This window comes from Haliotis cracherodii, unplaced genomic scaffold (assembly GCF_022045235.1).
Source record: "Haliotis cracherodii isolate W230 unplaced genomic scaffold, xgHalCrac1.p SCAF_36, whole genome shotgun sequence".
Taxonomy (NCBI): Eukaryota; Metazoa; Mollusca; class Gastropoda; order Lepetellida; family Haliotidae; genus Haliotis; species Haliotis cracherodii.
Genome location: NW_027266293.1, coordinates 1,807,801 through 1,830,159, shown reverse-complemented (window position 1 = coordinate 1,830,159; position 22,359 = coordinate 1,807,801). Strand labels below are relative to the sequence as shown.

Genomic DNA, 22,359 nt, shown 5'->3' with positions numbered 1-22,359 from the left:
CAGACTGGAGTGAATGACTGGAGTGAATGAAAGAGGCAGCACAGACTGGAGTGAATGACTGGAGTGAATGAGAGGGGCAGCACAGACTGTAGTGTATGAGAGAGGCAGCACAGACTGGACTGAATGAGAGAGGCAGCACAGACTGGAGTGAATGGGAGAGGCAGCACAGACTGGAGTGAATGAGAGAGGCAGCACAGACTGGAGTGAATGACTGGAGTGAATAAGAGAGGCAGCACAGACTGGAGTGAATGACTGGAGTGAATGAGGCAGCACAGACTGGAGTGAATGACTGGAGTGAATGAGAGAGGCAGCACAGACTGGAGTGAATGACTGGAGTGAATGAGAGAGGCAGCACAGACTGGAGTGAATGACTGGAGTGAATGAGAGAGGCAGCACAGACTGGAGTGAATGAGAGAGGCAGCACAGACTGGAGTGAATGAGAGAGGCAGCACAGACTGGAGTGTATGAGAGATGCAGCACAGACTCGAGTGAATGGGAGGGTAAGCACAGACTGTAGTGTATGAGAGGGGCAGCACAGACTGTAGTGTATGAGAGAGGCAGCACAGACTGTAGTGTATGAGAGAGGCAGCACATACTGTAGTGTATGAGAGAGGCAGCACAGACTGGAGTGAATAAGAGAGGCAGCACAGACTGGAGTGACTGAGAGAGGCAGCACAGATTGGAGTGAATGAGAGAGGCAGCACAGACTGCCAGACTGTGTATGAGAGAATGGAGTTAAGAGGAGTTGTATAAATATGTGTTGAACTTCAAAACCGACATCTTTAACATTTGACCTCTAACATTTCACGTCTGACTTTACACGTCCGACGTAACCACCTCTTTTTCCGTGTTCTGAAGGTTGGCTACCAGACATGGCCTCGAACAGAAGACAAATGACACAAGCTGACACAAGGTACGTTGTTTCTCATTTCAAAAATGCTGTATTAATACATTCACCATTCTTAACAAAAGAAACTCCAAACAAAAAAAAACATACTTGATGATACTCCCTTTCGAGTGTAGATGCCATGGCGCTCAGAAACGACAAAACAATGTCACGGCAATGTATTTTACTTTCGAGAGTGGCCGTTTAATTTCGAGATACAGATATAACATAGACTGGTCTGAATGTGTTGCCCATTCCTGGCAATAATTCCTCGGCGCTAATCGCCCCAAAAAGGAAAGTTTACCTGACACGACCAGAAGCGGGTGGCATAACTCCACGCAGCGAGGGATCATGTGGGAGTAAACCGAGATGAGAAGAGTCAATACGTCATGAGTGAGTGAGTTAAAATGTAAAATCACATCGGCAATATTTCAGCCATATCGTGACGACAATACGTCACGAGCAGAATATAATTCAATAATATCTAAGATAAAGGGCAGTACGATGACTAGAATACCTAAAGTTGTATGTAAAACTAGTATAAGAGCATTAAAAGGTCATAAGTATTTCTTCACAGTGGTTTCATTTTGAAAAAATATCACAGATATCAATGACAAAAAAAAAATAAGATTGCAATTAACCGAATCGATAAAAAAATTGTTGGAACAATATCTGGAGGTACACTGTGGGATGAAGACAGCTTTGTGTTTCTGTCTTTCTCTTGTTTTGTTGTTTTTTGCCGCACAACAGTAATATTCCAGCTATAGGGCGTAAATAGTCACGATATCATGAATATTGAGTGAATGAGTGAGCTAGGTTTAACGCAGCTTTTAACAGTATTCCAGATATATCACGGCGTGTCAGCTTAACGTGGGAAGAAAGCCTGAAGTGATGCAGGTCTCAGACGTTTACCACTTCGGTGAAACCCACGAGCACAGGTATAGTGCTGACAAACCTAGAAACATAATAGGGGCGAACCGGGATTCGAACCCACAATCATAGGTTTCTGGCATGCCCAAGGGACGCAACTCTGCACAGTGAATAGCGGCGCCTTAGACGTCTGGGCCACCCGTGACCCCACATGAGTATTGACCTACGCAGTTGGAATATGATGCCATTCATCAACCAAGTCAGTGGACCGGACCACCCAATCTCATTACCTGTCAATGTAAGGGAAGTACAATACAGGAGCGTATGCTTTGGGTCGCATTTATACTCAAAGGCAACAATTATTGTGACATACAAAACACAACGAGACTCGGTCAAAACACTATTACTGCCGAAGATAGAATTATATCAGATGAAAGAACAATGTATGAAGGTCAACGAAGAAGGCTACTGTCATATGAAATGGGTCATGGGTTTAGAGAAAGTTGACAGTCATTTACGATTGTGTCCGGCTTGTGCACGTATGCAATCATGACACCATCGAATCATTAAGGACACTAAACATTGACGAAAGGCACGGGGAATGGCATTCAACATCTGTGGAATAATAAGTCGGATTTCCTGCAATGTTTTGGAGGTTTAAAAAGACGTCGCAGGGGTCTTTCCATTTCATCCCAGACACGTTTGATGGTGACAGATCAGGTGATCTTGCAGACCAGGGTAACACGGCAGCATTGTTCTAAGTAAGTGCTGCACAATACCAGCAACTGTAGTCTGGCGTTATGCTGGAATGTCTCAATGACCATTGGAGACTTTGACGTTAATGTTCTGCCGTCAGGATTGGCTTTCTGGTTTAGCGCCTACCACGGACATCGTTGATGCGTTGACATCATCTGACGGCCTTGCAGATACGCACTTGTTGTCTGGAAACTGTGTCAAAGATTTGTGTTTCTAATCAATTAGTTTTGGCGAAGGGTTGTCACGGGTTGGTCACCTCTATGGGGAATATCTCTTTCATCCGCCATCATTCATTTTCATTCAGTCGTGGCATCGTGAAAACGATCATGTGTTGTGTTTTTCTTAACTCCGCTCCTCCGAAAATTAAGTAGAGTGGGACTGGATAACAAGTCTTTTGCAGAGAACATTTGAAGCAGCTTTTTGCGAAAAAACAAGGTGGCATATGTTTGGGTCCGTTTGTTGATGTATTTCATAAACATTTCCATGTTTCAAATTCCAAAATTCATATAAGGGTATGAAAGTGAAAAATTAATTTGTGACTTTGTGTATACTTGAAGGAATAAACAACTCAGTATGTAAGTATGTAAAACCGATGGAAATAATTACTTTTGCATATCATGTGGCCATAGGGTACATGTTTAACTGTTAGCATGGAACAACTGTCAGACACCATTGATTCGTATATATAAGAGTACTCTTATATACTCTGATATCACCCGAGTTTTACATATGTGATAAAGCAAGTTACCACACATTATATGCCTGTTCATTTCAATGACCTCTTTTTCAGTTACCACTCCATCTTTATATGGATGCCTCTTGGAATCAGTCAGGTCGGTCACGCATCACTATATCTAAGCAATCGCCAGTATGTCAGTTGGTGGCCTCAAGAAGAGAAAGCAAAATGTGGGATTAATATGAAAGAAAGTAATTTCAAAAACAACCTTCAGGAGGACGTTGAAGAAGAGGGCATGGATCCTGACTATAGATTTATGATACCGTCCACAACATTAAACCTGTCTAAAATGATGATGTTTTGGAACAAGCAAAAGAGAACGGGTCACTATTCCTTACTGGATCAAAACTGTTGCTGGGTTGTGTACCAAGTCCTACATGCAGGAGGAGCTCCAAAGAGTCTTACAATTCTTTGGCGACCAGAAACTCTACGGAGGTATTTGGTCATTTACCTGGGCGGTGGATCAAGGTTTACGTCAATGCTCAACAGATCAGGCAGGGATTGCCCTTTCAAAGGTAAACATCTAAACCTGATGAAGACCTTTTCATATGAATTATATACACATGCACAAAAGTTAAGCGCCACCATATTCATAGTCTCTTGATTTCACGTGTGGGAATCAGAAATACGAAATATGATGATGTATAACTGATTTCGGCTTCCATAGTTTCATGAACCAAAATTTGTCCAGATACCACCAGGAAAGTGTACTCTACGTGTTGCTGCAGTTCTCCTACCTTATAAATAGTGAAATTCAAGTTTCAGACACGTGGTTGCATTTTGCTCCTGTGTGAGATTCCCCTTCCAATAGAGGTTGAAAATCAGCCATGGTGAGGAGAAGTTAACGAACGCTGAAAGATGGCAAGTGATAGGCATGATAAAAATGCTGGCATGTCATGCAGGGCCATTGCAAGACAAATGGGTCGTCATCACAGTGTTATCACTCGTTTGATTGTCAAACATGGTCAAACCATTGATGTCAATCACAGGCATAGGGCTGGTAGGCCAAGAAAGACCTCTAACAGAGAGGATAGACATCTTTTCAGGATAGTCAGACAAAATCCATTATACGTAGTAAAGGTAATGGGGATTCTGGACCACTTCCACTGGAGCCGGATTTATATACCTATACCACTGGTGAGGTATTCACCCATCGATACATCCCCGAGAGACAGATCTTTCGCGACCTCGTTAACTTCTGGGCTTTGTTTTATAGAAGGTGCTTTTTTAATGTCATCCCATTGTTCATACGCCAGCATTCCTTGACTATATAGTTGATTAGGAACGCCCTCGATAGTCAATTCTACTTTTGTAATGCTGGGATTGTAGAACTTCTCGGTATTTCTTTTAAATGCATCTGAGGGGTCCTCGAACAACATTAAAATACCCTTTAACGATCTCGTGGGGACGTTTAGATTGATATTCCACGTCGTATCTTTTTTGCTCTTTGCGATCTTTCGGTGTCAAAGCATGCGATCGTACAAAATGGTTAAAATTCCGGTATACTAGTTACGAATTTGTCTGGCTAATTCAGGATCTGTTATATCATGGTCCAGTTAGATATTTTCAAAGAATAGCTAGCATCTTCAGCAGCTCTGATGACTCTACCGTAGTCATTAAAAGTGAGTTCATATTCTAACCTATTGCCTAGGGATGCTTGATAGAAGGGCATGTGACTATCTTGTAATTCAAAGTCGAGCGGAATATAGAATCGGTTACCTAATGCACCAGCAACAGCGAGATCTTTTACGACACGCAGCCTCAATGTGTTCCAATTGCAAATACCTTGGTACTGTAAATGTGATTTCGCAATCTCTGGTATTTCCTCGTTCACTTTTTGTTGCGTCTCCACAATCTGTGGTGTCACTTGAGTCTCCATTATTATTAAGTGGGCACTTATGTTTAAATTGACAATACCTAGCCGTTATTAAAGTGGTGGTTACCGGAGCTAAGAACATTCCGTATCTATGATAAAACTCACAGCTCACTGCGCTTATAGCGTGTTCGATGAATTGGTCTGTTTTCAGTCGTACATTCCCACCCAACTATCCCCACAGGGAAGTAATCCAGTCCAGTCCTGCTTGATGGAAGTTAAGGATAGACCACGGCCAGGTCAGCCTCGAAAGACATCATGGCGGGAAGATGCAGCGTTATTACGGCTTGTTAGGCGACGTCTGTTTGACAAACGCTACAGTTTTAAGATCACAGTGGCTAGGTGGCCGAGCAATTTCAACCAGAACCGTCCGAAATCGTTTGAAGGCAGCGGGGTATAGAGCCAGAAGACCAATCAAACGTCCACTGTTAACAAAGGAACACAGACGAGCTCGTTTGGCGTGGTCAACTCAACGTCAGAACTGGAACATTCGATCATGGAGAAGAGTTCATTTTTCTGATGAAAGCCGGTTCCTTTTACACATGGTGAACCGGCGTACACGTGTCTGGAGGCAGCCGAATACAGCCATGGCCGAACGCAACATCATTGAAACCATTCCTTTTGGTGGTGGGTCCGTAATGGTGACGGGTTGTGTATCTTACTCATGTAAACTGGACTTGATCAGTGTACATGGCACTCTTAACAGACCTCGATATCAGCATGACATCTTGGAGACGGCAGTTATTCCCCATTTTGATAACCAACCATTGGCCACAAGACCGATATGACCGGATGACAACGCCCGACCTCACAGATCACGTGCTGTCCGCGAATGTTTACGTCAGAATGCGATTGAGACATTTCCTTGGCCAGCACGAAGTCCTGATCTCAATCCCATAGAGCATCTTTGGGACATTTTAGGCCGTCAAGTTCGAGAAAGAGACCCACCTGACCAAAATTTACGTGAACTCGATGCTGCTTTGCATGAGGAGTGGGCTAGAATACCTCAACGTCAAGTTCAACGTTTGATTCAGGGAATGAGGAAGTGTTTGGCTGAGGTCACTCGAGCACAAGGAGGATACACCAAATATTGACATAAACTGTGTTTTGGGCTTCTTTAGACATTGTTCCAGGATTGCACTGATTCAAATTTGATGCAACCATTTCAGTAACCGATGTGTGACAATAGTAATTTTCACTTTGTTTTTGGTGCAAATTACGTATTTTTCTAACATGTCACCATTTGAAAATAAAATCCATCAGTATGCTTCAAACTCATGTTTTCTCTGTGATTAGTGTCCCTTTTAAGCAGTGAACAACACTAGACACACGTATGTAAAAGGAATTTTTCAGTAGGTTGCAACAAGGTTGACTCATTGATTTAAATATTGGTGGCGCTTAATTAAGTTCCAGGTGTATATATTTGATTGCCAATGATATTTTTCTATATGAACAACCATTGGCATTGTGGTAGAATCTTAATGTTTATGGTGATGAATGTATTCATGTAAATGTTGGCAATGTCACAGCACTGGTTGTCAGACAACGGAGGACCCTTGTGTTCTGAATATGTTTCAAACATCGTGATGATCACCAATGTGTTTCATGAATATATCATAAGCATAATTCACAATTTGAAATATTTTGATACTGTTTCAGAGAAAATCACACTGTATACATGGAAAGCTAGGGGTGGAACAGGAATTCACCATGCACTTTTACTTGATAACTCAGTCTATGTAAGCTGGTGGCCCCGTACGTCACAGGCAGCAGGGTATGCTGCGTCCAGCTTAGAGGAAGATCGGACAAAGATGGACAGAGTGGAGGACGAGACATATATCTTTCCTGACAATGAGTTGGAGTACCATCTCATGAGGAGATGTTGGAAGCAAATGACAGAATCATCTGAATTGTGGGGAGCTAGATCGGACTGGGTGATAAAAGAAATTCTGAATTCAGGTGGCGCTTCTTGTTTCGAAATAGCTAAAATAATGTTTGCACACAGAATGTTTGAAAGAGAATGATGACAGGGAATAACTGATATGTTTGGAGCTGGCTCGAATGAAGTGACATAAACAACTTCTAACTTCTTTGAGAGGCAAGACCGCCTCCATGGTCTAGTGATAGACAGTCCGCCCGGAGAGCGGAAGGTCGGGGGTTCAATCCCCAGCCGCGTCATACAAAAAGACGTTAAAAGATGGTACTTGTTGTTACCCTGTCTGGCGCTCGGCATTAAGGGGATAAAACAAGGACTGGTCGACTCGGAGTCAGTTTATTGTGTCTGAGTGGGGTATTCATGTTAAACTGCGGCATGGTATCTCAGTGAGCTTGCACTACAAATCGGCATCAGTCCGGACTAGTACAAGCAGCCACACACGTGCATGCACGTCGCTATATAAGTGCAATAATCTTGGACGCAACGTTAAACCCAATTTCACCTCACCTCACCTTATCTTTGAGAGGCATTCAGAAGTTGAGTATTGTATAATGTATAAACGCATCGTATCGCTCCTCCTTGATTGAAACAGTTTTATTTCAGCTGTAGAATGTTATAAATATGTATACATGTCTTGTACTTGAATATGGTCTATTTGAATTGTCCTTCGAATAAATGTATTGAACATGGCTTTTTTTGTGACTGAGCTTAGCTTAGTGAGTGAATTGTTGCATAAACCAACATAAGCAATTATGCTTCTTTTCGGGGTGTAGTAATGCCAGCCTTGATTCACCAGTATCAGTTCAAAGAAATTTTACATAACCACAAGGATTGATTGCTTGATGTCAAATCATGATATAACCATCTCATTCATTCAATTTCATTTGAAAATCAGACACAAATGTAAACTTTATACATGATTTATTAATTAAAACACAAAAATCATACATTAAGACAATCAGTATCTCACAATAATGTACATGGAGGAATTATTCAGTGTCTGTATCATCATCATCAACATCCGACTTTTCACGCTCTAGATCTTCAGCCTCAGAAAGATGAGATAAAATGTCTTTCACAATAGGTTTCATCCACTGGATTATTTTAGTTGGAAAGTTCTTCGGGATCTGTATCAAGGACCAATGCCCTCACTTTCTCCAGAGTAGTCTTTAAAAGGGTCCATACCCAAAGTAGCTGACCTATCTGATAGCTTGTGAGACTCTATCTAGGAAAGTTGATTCCCAGCATTTCTTGAGCTTGTTTTCAATCCATCTCTCACTTTTTCCTTGATCTTGGTACTCTTCTTTTTATCCCCCCTGACATATAATGATGGTGGGGATATAGCCATCAGTAGGTCCGTCCGTCCGTTCGTCCGTCTGTAATCATTGTTTGTCCTGGGCATATTTCCAAAAACGTACAACCTTGCTTCACAAAACGTGTACACTTTCCAGTCAGGCTCAGTAGTAATGCCTCTTGCTATTTAGAGATTTTTAGAATTTTATATTTTTGTCGTTTCCATGGAAATATGATGAACTTAGGAAATTTGAGGGTAGTGCTCTTGTCCGGAGCATATTTCCTAAACCGTAAAAACTAGCTTCCCAAAACTTGGTACACTTAACAATCAGGCTCAGTAGAAGTGCCTTTTGCTATTTAGAGAATTTTAGAATTTTATATTTTTGTCGTTTCCATGGAAATATGATGAACGTAGGAAATTTGAGGGTAGTGCTCTTGTCCGGACCATATCTCCCGAACCATACAACTTAGCTTCTCAAAAGTTTTTACACCTATCAAGAAGGTTATGTAATGGTGCCTTTGCTTTTAACAGATTTTTCTCTTTTTTTTCTTTTTACAATTTAAATTTAAAATTCATGAACTTAGGGTAATGTCCTCGTCTGGAGCATTTTTTCTAAAACATGCGAGAGAGACTCACCAACCTTTATGCAAATATCAATCTTGTTCACTAGTAGTGCAGTTTGTTATTTATAGATTTTAATCTTTTTAATCTGTAGCCCCTGACATATAATGAAACAAGATGTTTAGGTTTGTTTTTTTGTCAATCCCTAGTACATTCTCTTTATGCCTTTGTGTCATGAGGCTACTACAGAGCTATTCATATGCGAATCTGCGAAATTTCAATTTCAACTGGTATCAAACATATGTGTGAGATCGAATTCCAGGCCCGTGATTGGCTACTCCATGGTGATGACCTGGGGTCAGATGATGACGGACTACTTTCCTGAGTGTAAGTCATTCGTAAGTTGCTCGTGCTTCAGTCGAATGTTCACCTACGTCTGTATTGAACAACATGACCGTGTAATTAATAATAAAAATAAACAAACGTCTGCGAGTTTGTTTGTTATTATTATCAGTTACATTATCTGTTGTTATGTCAACATTATCGTTTTTTCAGAGTGTAAACCCCCTGGCTTCCACAGCGGCACATATGTCCCTTCTCTTCAACCCTCACTTCGAAATCGAATAAAATTCAAAATACATCACGCAGACACTTCACAGTTTTGAATTCCCCCTTCTGTTTATCATTTACTGTCATTTTAGGCAATTCAAAATTACTGAAAGTGACTGAAAGTTAGGTACATTGTAAATCTCGCCAAATCACAATTCACGGCGTTATATAAATATTAACTGTGTGTTTAGAAATCTAAATATCGGATATTTACTCGAATGATTAAGGTAGAAAAATAACATATTAGCGATCAAGGGTATCAAATCACTAATGATAATTCTGAAACGTCGCTGATAAGCCTAGAATCGTTTAGAATAACTTGTTTGATAGGCATTACTTAGAAGTTGACGGATGACAAGATAGACACAATTTTTATGGATAACAACTTCTTTAATACTGTAAAAAGGCTACGTTTCGGTATAGATCCTTATACCGTTGTCAAGCAACCAGTCTTGCTTGACAACGGTATAAGGATCTATACCGAAACGTCGCCTTTTTACAGTATTAAAGAAGTTGTTATCCATAAAAATTGTGTCTATCTTGTCATCGTTTAGAATGTTTTGGAAAATATTCACACACGAACGCCGAAGTGTACGTTCCGCCATATTGGATTGTGTTTACAAAATGCTGATTATGAGACGCCTATATTCGATCAGGTATATTTCAAACTCAGCTGCTATACATGCATCCCTGAATTCCTCATACATTTTCGAAACAATGGATAAACAGTCTTTGTCACCAAGGCAAATTATCTAGATGAAATCATGCGAAATATATTGGGTATGGAAACGAAAACTGTGCTCGGAAAATTGTACTTGCTGAAATGTAAACAAAGCAAAATTCAGACTTTACACTGTAGCATTAAAAGAGGTACTTTCGTCTAATTGTTGCATACATTGGCTCGATCACGCGTTTGAGACTATTCATGGGAAGAGTATCGTTGCACTAATTATGGAATTACACATTACAATGATGTGGTAAATTCAGCAGAAGCCGTAAAAGTTTCCGTCCTGTGTGACGCACTGACTGACGCTAAATCACGCACAACGATGACGGTAGGCCTAGTTATCTTCATTTCTGACTAATTCTCTTTATTACATTGGAAAACATGGTAAACAAATAACAGTACGCAGACTGTCAGAATGTTTCTGATTACTTACGTGACACATGACAGATGTGTTATGTATTAATGCGCTACTGCAATCACGAGAATAGACAAAATTCATCGGTTCGATGCTAAAAAGGTGCGATTTTAGGGTGTGTAAGAAACAGATTACTGTACTCGTGCCTGTCAGATACCATTGATCTTACAACTCGTTGTTACAAAGCTCGTTAGATACGTTTTGAAACAACTCGTTGTAAGATCAATGGTATCTTACAGACACTCGTGTAGTAATCTCTATTTAATAACTTTCATTATATTTCTGGTTTTGGCATCAAGGAAAAGGATTTCCTTGCCAATCTAAATACATTTGAAGGTACACACAGTTGGTACCGACATGCCACGTCGGGGGGATATGTCACCTTCGGATGACTCTTGTTTCTTAAAGACATCATCTTGACAGTACTTTATAGTTTGCTCCCACATGTATTCTAAGCCTTTCACCTCCCACTCTTTATCAGCTTCATTGAATTCAGAGGTCAATGTAGGCCGTAGGACATCGCTTTCATCAGGGCACCACTATCTAACATGACACTGGAGGCCATGATTACCACACTCAATGATTAACACAATACCACACTCGTCACAGGAAGGCATTGTTGTATCACTAGTGTCGTCCTCTGATTCACTGTCCACAGGAGTGACTACTTCTGAGAGGTGGTCTGTTCTAGGGACTGGCTTTAAATGATACTGGTTGACAGCCTGTCCCTCTTTTATAGACTGAGATGTTGACTGTCAAGTACATTAGGTTGTAGTCTTCCTGATTCCAAGGTAGTTGGTTTTAGGTCGATTGTCAGATTACCATAGGGTTTCTGAACTGCTTCTTCATACACTGACATAAAGCGGTCAGTGCTGTGTGGATAGATGCGCCCGGCAAACAAGTTGACTTGATGTCTGTCCACAAGAGAGTTAAACAGTGTCACATAATGAGAATTCAAAGCAATGTCACATGACTCCTTGCCACTTGGAAATAGATTTTGCAACAGTAGGAAGATGATGACATTCATGTGAGATGCGTCTATCATCTTTAGCCTCTGACATGAGGTCATCCAGCACAATCATATTGTTACTCTGAGCATCCAAATAGTTTTCATCTTGTAGGTTCTGTGGAATCCCTCTAACAAACAGCATTTGGTAGGGTTGTAAAGATCGTGTCATAGAGAGGTTGCCACTCAGTGTAACGCCATATGATAGTGGATTGATGAGTCCTCTCTGCAGTGTGTTAGCGACAACATAGACTTGCCACAACCAGATGGACTCACGACCACTGCATTAGAGGGTATAGTAAACCGGAACTGCTCTATGTCTTCTTCTCATGATAACGATTTCCTCAGTCCATTTTTCTTGATAGTTCTCTTTGAAATGTATGTCTCAAATGAGAAAGCTTACTTCATCACCCGCTTTAAACTTAAAGGGTTTCTTAATTGATTTCTGTTTGATTTCAACTTTTGATTTGACTGGTTTCATTAAAGTGTCAACGTATTGTTCTCTCCATAGTAAAGCGTCATTAGCTTTATTAATATCTGAGGGTGATCGTTCATTCAGGGATCTGTGAGGCCTGTGATTATAATCTTTCACCAAGTCTTGCAAAATATTCAAATAATGATAGCTCTGTTTATAGGTAAAATACCTGTACATAGCTGTTTTAAGAGTTCTGATCACCCATTCAGCATAAGAAGCTTTGGTTTCATTCTGTGTCATGTAATAAGTGATTCCTTTACTTTGTAGAAAGGCTTTCACTTTCTTATTATCAAATTCGCGACCTTTGTCAGATCGTATAATTCGTGGTAGAGTAGTCAGGAAAATATATTCTTCATGGCCTTAATGACAGCGTCTGGCATTTTATTTTTAAGGGGCTCGACCCACAGAAACCGTGTAAATGCATTTATAGCTATAAGTAAGTATTTCACACCGTCATTGTCCGAGGCTATATTAGATACAGCAGCCAAGTCAATATCCCATCGAGCATTGAGGCCTGAAGCCACCACTCTGTTCCGCTTGAACTTGTATCTTAAAGGTCACTGAAGCGAATAGGCATCTTGGGTCGACAACCACTTCTTTATGTGATGTAAACTAATATCAAATTTCCCCTCCCTTTTTACAATATGATACAGCTTATTAGGCCCAGAAAAGGAAGCTGGGTGTTTGTGATTAAAATAAATACCAGATAAATAAACTTTCCAACCATCAGTCGGCATCGTTACACGTGAAATGAAGCCTTAACGAAATAGAGCTTATATATTTATCCACTGCATAGCCATTCATAACTATAGAGAAGGAGCTTGGTTACATTCAATGACAAAACACGCTTGTATATGTGTATGTTAACTCGTGGATACAGAGGACTGCCTTCCTCAAAGGTTTGTTTACACAACTGTTTGCCTTCAGTGGACAAGATGCAACTCCCCTTTACAATGAACCCGTCCTACAGACCTACTTTCGACAGACAGGGTGTTTGGCGAGCTTCGTACATATGCGGTGTATTATTAATAATCTGATTTTCCCTTGAATGTTAACACTCAGTAATATGTAAATTGCTGATAATGTAGAGAATATCTACAATATTGGTTATAGGTAGCTCACGCACTGTCAGCTCAATGACCTAGTTTTAGCGCGAGGATTCCCCTGTATTGGGTGTCATTTTCAACTCATCACTATCTATGGCTTCTCACGTGGATAACATCTGCAAGCGAGCATATCTGAACATCAGGAATATTGGACAGATTCGCCAGTGTATAAATGCAAAAACAGCTGCTTCTCTAGTTCACGCATGTGTTCTACCACATCTAGACTTCTGTAATGGACTACTCATCGGCCTTCCTAAATACCTTTTGACTAAACTTCTAAGAGTTCAAAACTTTGCTGCCAGGCTTGTTACTAAATCTAAAAAGTTTGACCATATCACACCGATTCTACGGAACCTCCACTGGCTCAAATGCAATGAGAGAATCCAGTATAAAGTGATGCTGATTGTGTTCAATGCGAGACACAATCAAAAACCAACTTATATCAGCGAGCTTCTTGAAGAGTACGTGCCTGGGAGATCTCTCAGATCAAGCTGGCAGTCCCTACTCTCTGTGCCTAGTGTTAGAACGGCGACTTTTGGAGGTCGGAGTGTCGCCAAAGTTGCCCCCAAAGTTGCCCCCTGAGCTATGGAATAGGCTGCCATTGAATATCAGGAACATTGACAGTCCTACTTTGTTCCGATCAAGACTCAAAACCTAACTTTTCACCAAATCTTTCTTGGCGTATTGAGGCTTCGTGTTTTCCTAGCTGTGTAATGTCTCTTTTTTGTGTAGACTGAAATGAAGCGCTTTTGAGCAGTTCTTCGAACTGGATACCAGCACTATATAAATCTGTAGTTATTATTACTACTGCACCACGCTTTGCAATCTCAGACAGTTGTTTACTATGACGTCACGCTCCAATCAAATTGAAAAATCACCAATTAAGACAGCCTTGTTGGGGCGTGATTCAAATAACTGTCAGGCCTCGATTTGGGAAATTAGCTGTTGGGAGCTAGCCTTGAAACAAGAGAGGAGAGAGTTGTGAGACCCTTAGGATTTATTCAAGCAAGTGTCTCATATCATTCAAGTTACATCAATTAATATATAATAGTGACGTACAATGAGTAATGGTCAACCCAAGAGAATGAACATGTGAATGACAGAATTGCGGCAGTCAGAAACAATCCGGCTATAATCACGACGATATGTAAATAATAGAGCTTGGTGCCAGACAAACCCAGTGGTTGATATTATGTCCATGAACTACGATGAGACACAGTCAACCAGTTCACTTCTTACGCGACCCGTGAAGATCCGGGGTAGAATAGGTCTTCAGCAATCCATACTTGGTGTAAAGGACGACTATGCTTGTCGTAAGAAGCGACTGACGGGATCGGGGGGTCAGGCTCGCTGACTTGGTTGATGCGTGTCATCATGTCCCAATTGCGTGGATCGATGTTCATGCTGACAATCACTGGATTGTCTGGTCCAGACTCTATTAAATACAGACCGCCGTCATATAGCTGGAATATTGCTGAGAGCGACGTTAAACAAAAAACCAAACCAAAGACAGTCAGTCGGGCTGAGAACGGCGTTAAACAACAAACAAACAAACAAACAAACAAACAAATCACGGCGACGCATTACAAGGTGCCAGGGACCTGTTCCAAGTCCCACAGGTTCAACTGAATAACAACGTGGTCAAAAAATCTCAGTGAACAAACAGTCCTATGGGTCAAGTGATGTGATATGAGGGTTTAACGTCGCGTTCAACTTTATTGCACATCTGTATATAACGATGTACAGGTCGGCGACGTCATGCCCTTCATCAAGTGAAAGACTTACCTTTGGTCAGCTATATACACTCTTCCAAAAAAGAAACGCACAGGTAGCATGTAGTTCATTGAACCTGACTACAAACAAAAAATCTGATATATAAATGGGATATATACATTGAAGTCAGTGGTATCTGAAATAATATGATGCAGATTTTCATTACTTAACTTACAAATTTATAGCTACGCAAATATTTCGTTTTTAACAAAGAAATCGTGAACTGATTTAAGAATATCCATCTTTGTAGAACTGCTGACTTGTTTATTGCTATATATTATTGTTATTAAATCATACCTATTTGTGGAGAAATACAATGTTTCTGATATTATCGTATTTTTGCCAGGTATAGAAAAAAGTGAATTTCATCTTCAAAATGATATCCACATGTGCAGTCTGGTATTTCTTATACATGCCGTCTAAACTTATCAGCGTTTAAATACATCCTCTGAGGTTGGGACTTGCGCTGCTGGTGGCTCTGCCATTGGCTCGTAGATGTGTCTTGATGGTCTTGCTGCTAGAAATGGTGACATCTATGTTGGCTTTGTTCTTGATGAGGCGGGCAGGAAAATGATGACTGACTGGGCCTTGGTAGGGTGTGGGGAGGATGGTGGCAGGAGTTGTAGTGAATGTACTGGACTGTGTGCTGGCTTGCTGTACACTGATGTTATCATAGTCCGCCATCTGTACTTTAGAGAGACAGGTCTAGGAAGGGAAGGTGTTGATTGGTTTCAGTCTCCATGGTGGACTGGATTCTCTGGTGGTGGGCGTTGGTATGTTTTAGGAGCTCTGTGGGGTCGTTCATGTGAGCTATCGTTGTGAATGTGTCGTCTACTTTACTTATCTGACACCATATGTTGTTGTCAATATATTCTTATGTCGTACACAACCATTGTTTGTTGTAGAAATATAAGATGATAATGATTGGAGAATAACCTGCCACAGATTAAAACAAGAAGTTAAACCGAAACCGTGTCCGAGCTCTTCAAAAAATAGAATTATTGTGTGCAAGTTAGGACCTTATCAATATACCATCTGTGAAATGTACGTACATGTAGACGCTTTAACATACTGTATTAATATCTGGAACAATTACTGCACACGAAATATACATTTGGGATTCCAATTAAATTATTATGCACACAAAGTTGTTTGATCAACTAACGTGTGTTTATACAAAGGGAATATGCACTTTCAGTGACTATTGTCAACCAAGCATATATACACTAACACTCTTGACCAAGTCCGGATCCAGCATTTTTATCAGGGAGGGGTAAAAAACATCGAAACCTCACTCAGTTAATTTTACTGTCAACAACACACTACATTTGATTTTCTAAAGGTGGAGGGAGAGGGGCGGGCCCCCTGGAACCCCCTCTGGATACGCCTTCATGCGGCTCTGAAAGCTTGCATTAAACATATTCCGCTTCAGTGATTATCTCTGGATGCACCTGTCCTATACAAAGCTGTCACCAACACGATTCAATAAAGTATCAACAGCCAGACGCATAAATATCACTTGTGCAGCTGGTTATTTCACAAATGTACATTCATCTTAGATATACACTCAAGCCCTTCAAGGGCTTATAAATAAAGAAGTGTTAGATTAGTTCATGAAAGTTGTCAACAATAAGCGATTGGTCAGCCGACCTATCTATATATTTTCAACACAAGTGGTGACATATACATTATAGAATTTTCTGGTAGCACTAAATCGTGTTTTTGTCTGAATTAGTGTATTGTGTACATGAACGATTATTTTATCTGTAGGATAACCTCGCATCTTGTACAACATGTCACAGCCAAGACAACGGACCTATTGGCAAAGCAGAGATATACCAGCTGCTACCACAGCAAACAACATCATTTTATTGTCAGATGTTACCATCTAAAATATCAATGACATAATTCCACATGCCAGTTGTGACGTCACTTCATTCTCCAAGAACTATTGCATAATGTAACCATCTAAATATAAGTGATATCATCACATATGATATTTGTAACATCACTTGCATATACAAAAGCTATTGTATAATGCTACCATCTGAAATGTCAGTATCATCACACATGCCAGTTGTAACAATCTCTTTCTTCTATAGGAACTATTGCATAATGTAACCATCTAAATATGAATGATATCATCACATTTGATATTTGTAACATCACCCTATTGCATAATTTTACCATAAAAAATATAAAGTTTATGATGTCATCATGTATGGTATTTGTAACATCACTTCCATATTGCATAATATAACCTCATAAAATATCAAATTAATGGTATTACATATGGTATTTGTAACATCACTTCCATATTGCATAATATAACCATCAAAAATATAAAATTATTGATATCATCACACATGGTATTTGTAACATCACTTCCATATTGCAAAATATAACCATATAAAATATAATATCAATGGTATCACATATGGTATTTGTAACATCACTTCCATATTGCATAATATAACCATCAAAAATATAAAATTATTGATATCATCACACATGGTATTTGTAACATCACTTCCATATTGCAAAATATAACCATATAAAATATAATATCAATGGTATCACATATGGTATTTGTAACATCACTGCCATATTGCATAATATAACCATCAAAAATATAAAATTATTGATATCATCACACATGGTATTTGTAACATCACTTCCATATTGCAAAATATAACCATATAAAATATAATATCAATGGTATCACATATGGTATTTGTAACATCACTGCCATATTGCATAATATAACCATCAAAAATATAAAATTATTGATATCATCACACATGGTATTTGTAACATCACTTCCATATTGCAAAATATAACCATATAAAATATAATATCAATGGTATCACATATGGTATTTGTAACATCACTGCCATATTGCATAATATAACCATCAAAAATATAAAATTATTGATATCATCACACATGGTATTTGTAACATCACTTCCATATTGCAAAATATAACCATATAAAATATAATATCAATGGTATCACATATGGTATTTGTAACATCACTGCCATATTGCATAATATAACCATCAAAAATATAAAATTATTGATATCATCACACATGGTATTTGTAACATCACTTCCATATTGCAAAATATAACCATATAAAATATAATATCAATGGTATCACATATGGTATTTGTAACATCACTGCCATATTGCATAATATAACCATCAAAAATATAAAATTATTGATATCATCACACATGGTATTTGTAACATCACTTCCATATTGCAAAATATAACCATATAAAATATAATATCAATGGTATCACATATGGTATTTGTAACATCACTGCCATATTGCATAATATAACCATCAAAAATATAAAATTATTGATATCATCACACATGGTATTTGTAACATCACTTCCATATTGCAAAATATAACCATATAAAATATAATATCAATGGTATCACATATGGTATTTGTAACATCACTTCCATATTGCATAATATAACCATCAAAAATATAAAATTATTGATATCATCACACATGGTATTTGTAACATCACTTCCATATTGCAAAATATAACCATATAAAATATAATATCAATGGTATCACATATGGTATTTGTAACATCACTGCCATATTGCATAATATAACCATCAAAAATATAAAATTATTGATATCATCACACATGGTATTTGTAACATCACTTCCATATTGCAAAATATAACCATATAAAATATAATATCAATGGTATCACATATGGTATTTGTAACATCACTGCCATATTGCATAATATAACCATCAAAAATATAAAATTATTGATATCATCACACATGGTATTTGTAACATCACTTCCATATTGCAAAATATAACCATATAAAATATAATATCAATGGTATCACATATGGTATTTGTAACATCACTGCCATATTGCATAATATAACCATCAAAAATATAAAATTATTGATATCATCACACATGGTATTTGTAACATCACTTCCATATTGCAAAATATAACCATATAAAATATTGCAATTATATCTAAATGTAAATGATATCATGATACACCTCAGTTGTAACAACACTTCCATCTACAAGAGCTATTGCATAATGTTATCATCTAAAATATCAATGATAAGGAATATTATCTTGGGGACACAGGAAATTGGCTTCACGCATTTGAACATGTGGGGAATCGAACCCTGTTCTTCGGTGTTACGAGCGAAATTGCTAACCACATGTACATGGCCAACCCATCGCCACTTCTCTTCAATAGTCAAAGTCAAAATTGGTTTATTTGTGTGTAGGCGTTAGGCCCATATACAAGAAATGCAATGCCAATAATACAATGTGAAACGCATTACATGGATTTTATGACATCATGTCTTTTTTCGTATGCATAATATACATAGTTTTGTAGACGTTTTAATAAATCATCCTGAGTTGTACACAACAAACTTTTGAATTTTTATATATAGTTGGAAATTTCCCATACAATTCTTACAAATAAACTTTACATAGTTCAATATAATGTTCACAGATCAATACGAAATGATATTCATCTTCAACAGACATATTGCAAACAGAACACATACGTAAACATGATTCAATAGATTGCCATCTACCTTTGTTCTGTCGTAAAAGTAAAACATTACATCTTTAATACAAACACTGCGTACGTGTTTATTGTTGCAAATACCCAAATATCTTCCAGGTTCAAACAGTGTTTTATACGTTTTATACATCACGTATCGGGTATTGAGCATAAGTTAAGTAACAGTCGTGGTTTCATGTTAAAGCCGGCCTATGTATATGTATTGAACATAAGATAAGTAGTCTGTCGTTCTCTTACGTTATAGTCAGCCCATGTGTATACCTTGAACATAAGTTAAGTAACAGTCGTAGTATCATGTTAACAGAAGAGTTAATGTCTTTTAGGTCGTAGTCTCATGTTAACAGAAGAGTAAATGTCTTTTAGGGCTGATAACATTTTTGGAACCAGGCCATTACATTGCAAACAGTACCATGCTTAATTCTTTTTACACAGTCGAATGCTATCTTAAAGTCTATAAATGCAACATATAGTTTTCCCTCTTTTTAATCAAACCCTTTTCTATAATAGAGTGTAAAATAAAAACATGATTGGTGGTGGAATACCAAGATCGGAAACCTGCCTGCGACTCTGGTATTTTGTCCTTTAGTTCTGCCCAAGCGGAACGTCTATTATGAAAAACACCCGTACATGTATATATCTTGCTAGTAACGCTTAATAATGTAATTCCCCTCTAGTTGTCTGGAATATTCGTATCTCACTTCTTATGTAGCGGTACTATAATAGACTGGGTCCAAACTGAAGTTAATATACCAAAGTTGTAGATCATATTAAAGAGGCAAATAAAAATGACATAAAATTGTATGATGTACTTTTGACATTTCAATCCTCTGTAATAGGCGATTCTAGGATAATATAATCAATTTCATCTAAAAGCGGGTCTTCGATATTACTCTATTTATCCTTGAGGTTTAAACTGTCGGACCACATCTTCTGACTGACTTGATAAACTTGTTTTGTCTGCCTGCAAATACTCTTGTATTTATTAATTTCAACACAATAAAATCGCCTATTTTGAACACATTTGCTTTTCCGAAAATGTTTAAGGACAATCAGTAGAGAACACAGACATACACTGAAACATCTACATTACGCTACATTAGAACCGTTCTGCAAAACATGTGAGAAGTAATCAAGCAATCACTGGTGTATCACGTTTAAATGCCTTGCGTTTTGTTAAGCGACAAGGTAGTGACAGCTTGGGCATGCTGACCTAGATCGATATGCGCAGTGTGTGTGAGAGAGAGATGGGCCGTGCTTACATCAGATAAGTGACGGCGTGTAGCGCCGGGTACAGTAACAAAGCACGGGTGGTATGCACGTACGAGTTACCTCCCTTATCTAAAACCGTTTGTCTTAAACAGCCACATTTGTGCATAATGTACAGTGAGAAAGTGGGTTGGATCTGACGCTGCTTTCATCGGTTTAATGCTGTATCAGCTTGACGTGTGACGAAATAGCAAGCCCATACATATGTATTGAACATAAGTCAAGTAGTCAGTCGTGCTCTTACGTTATAGCCAGCCCGTGTGTATACCTTGAACATAAGTTAAGTAACAGTCGTGGTCTCATGTTAAGGCCGGCCCATACATATGTATTGAACATAAGTCAAGTAGTCAGTCGTGCTCTTACGTTATAGCCAGCCCATGTGTATACCTTGAACATAAGTTAAGTAACAGTCGTGGTCTCATGTTAAAACCGGCCTATACATATGTATTGAACATAAGTTAAGCAGTCAGTCGTGCTCTTACGTTATAGTCAGCCCATGTGTATACCTTGAACATAAGTTAAGTAACAGTCGTGGTCTCATGTTATAGCCGACCCATGCAGTCAGGCTTGTATACAAACATGTATCACGCGAGAGAATATGTTTATCAACAGCAGTACACATTCTACTACTTTATGTATTTGTACTATGGTCAAAATCTTCCCTGGTATCAATATACATTGTACTCAAAAGCCTCCACAGCCCACAGGCGGCTGTAATGGAATCCCAGTGGTGCCCTGATCATTATCAATTGTTTACAAGCACCTTTATGTTAATAATTTTCACTAAATTGTTAAAGGTTTCGGATATTTGCTCTCTGGACCTGCTTACCTTGGTCGTTGCTTGATTCGTGAATGGTTTGAATCGATTCCGAGTAACGACCTGATCAGTATCAGTAGTTATTCTGCACCATATATGTTCATAGACGTCACCAAAGTGGTAAAGGTTTAAATAACTTAAATACTGCACGAAGATGAACCTTACTTTAATAGTTGGCAGTGCTGTTTGAAGTATGTCAAGGGAAACAACTCCATTTGTATAAATTGATGTAGCCAACATAAAATAGACAGAGAATGGTGAGATGAGGTGAAATGGGGATTATTGTTTTTACATAGCGATCTGAATTTTATTTATTGACTACATAACACCAAGTGCTAGAGATTAAACTCAGTTGAAAAGCAGATATTTACTTAAACACACAAAGGAAAGACGTCAGGGTTTCCAGCCTGGTCAAGCTGAAGAACTGGATGCTGATCGGCAGTTCTTTTGTCTTTACAACTAGTTGTGTGTAGCCGTACAGTGAAAATTCTGAAGATTAGATTTGTGTGGTTGCATCCAAAATAGAAGAGGATTCCTAGGATAGGATTCTGCCATGCCTGTTGTCACAACTACTGTGACCCCTGGTCAATAGAAACACTTCATTGGCATTCAATAGTGCTTTTTCACACATTGTGCTGCGACTCCCTCATGCAAC

The 22,359-nt window shown here is 38.7% G+C and overlaps 2 protein-coding genes across 2 annotated transcripts; both read left to right on the top strand.

The window, feature by feature from the left end:
* Positions 1-872: 872 nt before the first annotated feature.
* LOC139477859 (uncharacterized) lies at positions 873-7,406 on the top strand. The gene is made up of 3 exons (XM_071260293.1): positions 873-913; positions 3,303-3,763; positions 6,781-7,406. Exons 1-3 carry the CDS (start codon positions 873-875, stop codon positions 7,143-7,145), a joined length of 867 nt encoding a protein of 288 aa, XP_071116394.1. The 3' UTR covers positions 7,146-7,406.
* Positions 7,407-13,343: 5,937 nt separating this feature from the next.
* LOC139477822 (uncharacterized) lies at positions 13,344-13,832 on the top strand. The gene has a single exon (XM_071260236.1). The coding sequence runs from the start codon at positions 13,344-13,346 to the stop codon at positions 13,830-13,832; it is 489 nt and encodes a 162-aa protein (XP_071116337.1).
* Positions 13,833-22,359: the final 8,527 nt, after the last annotated feature.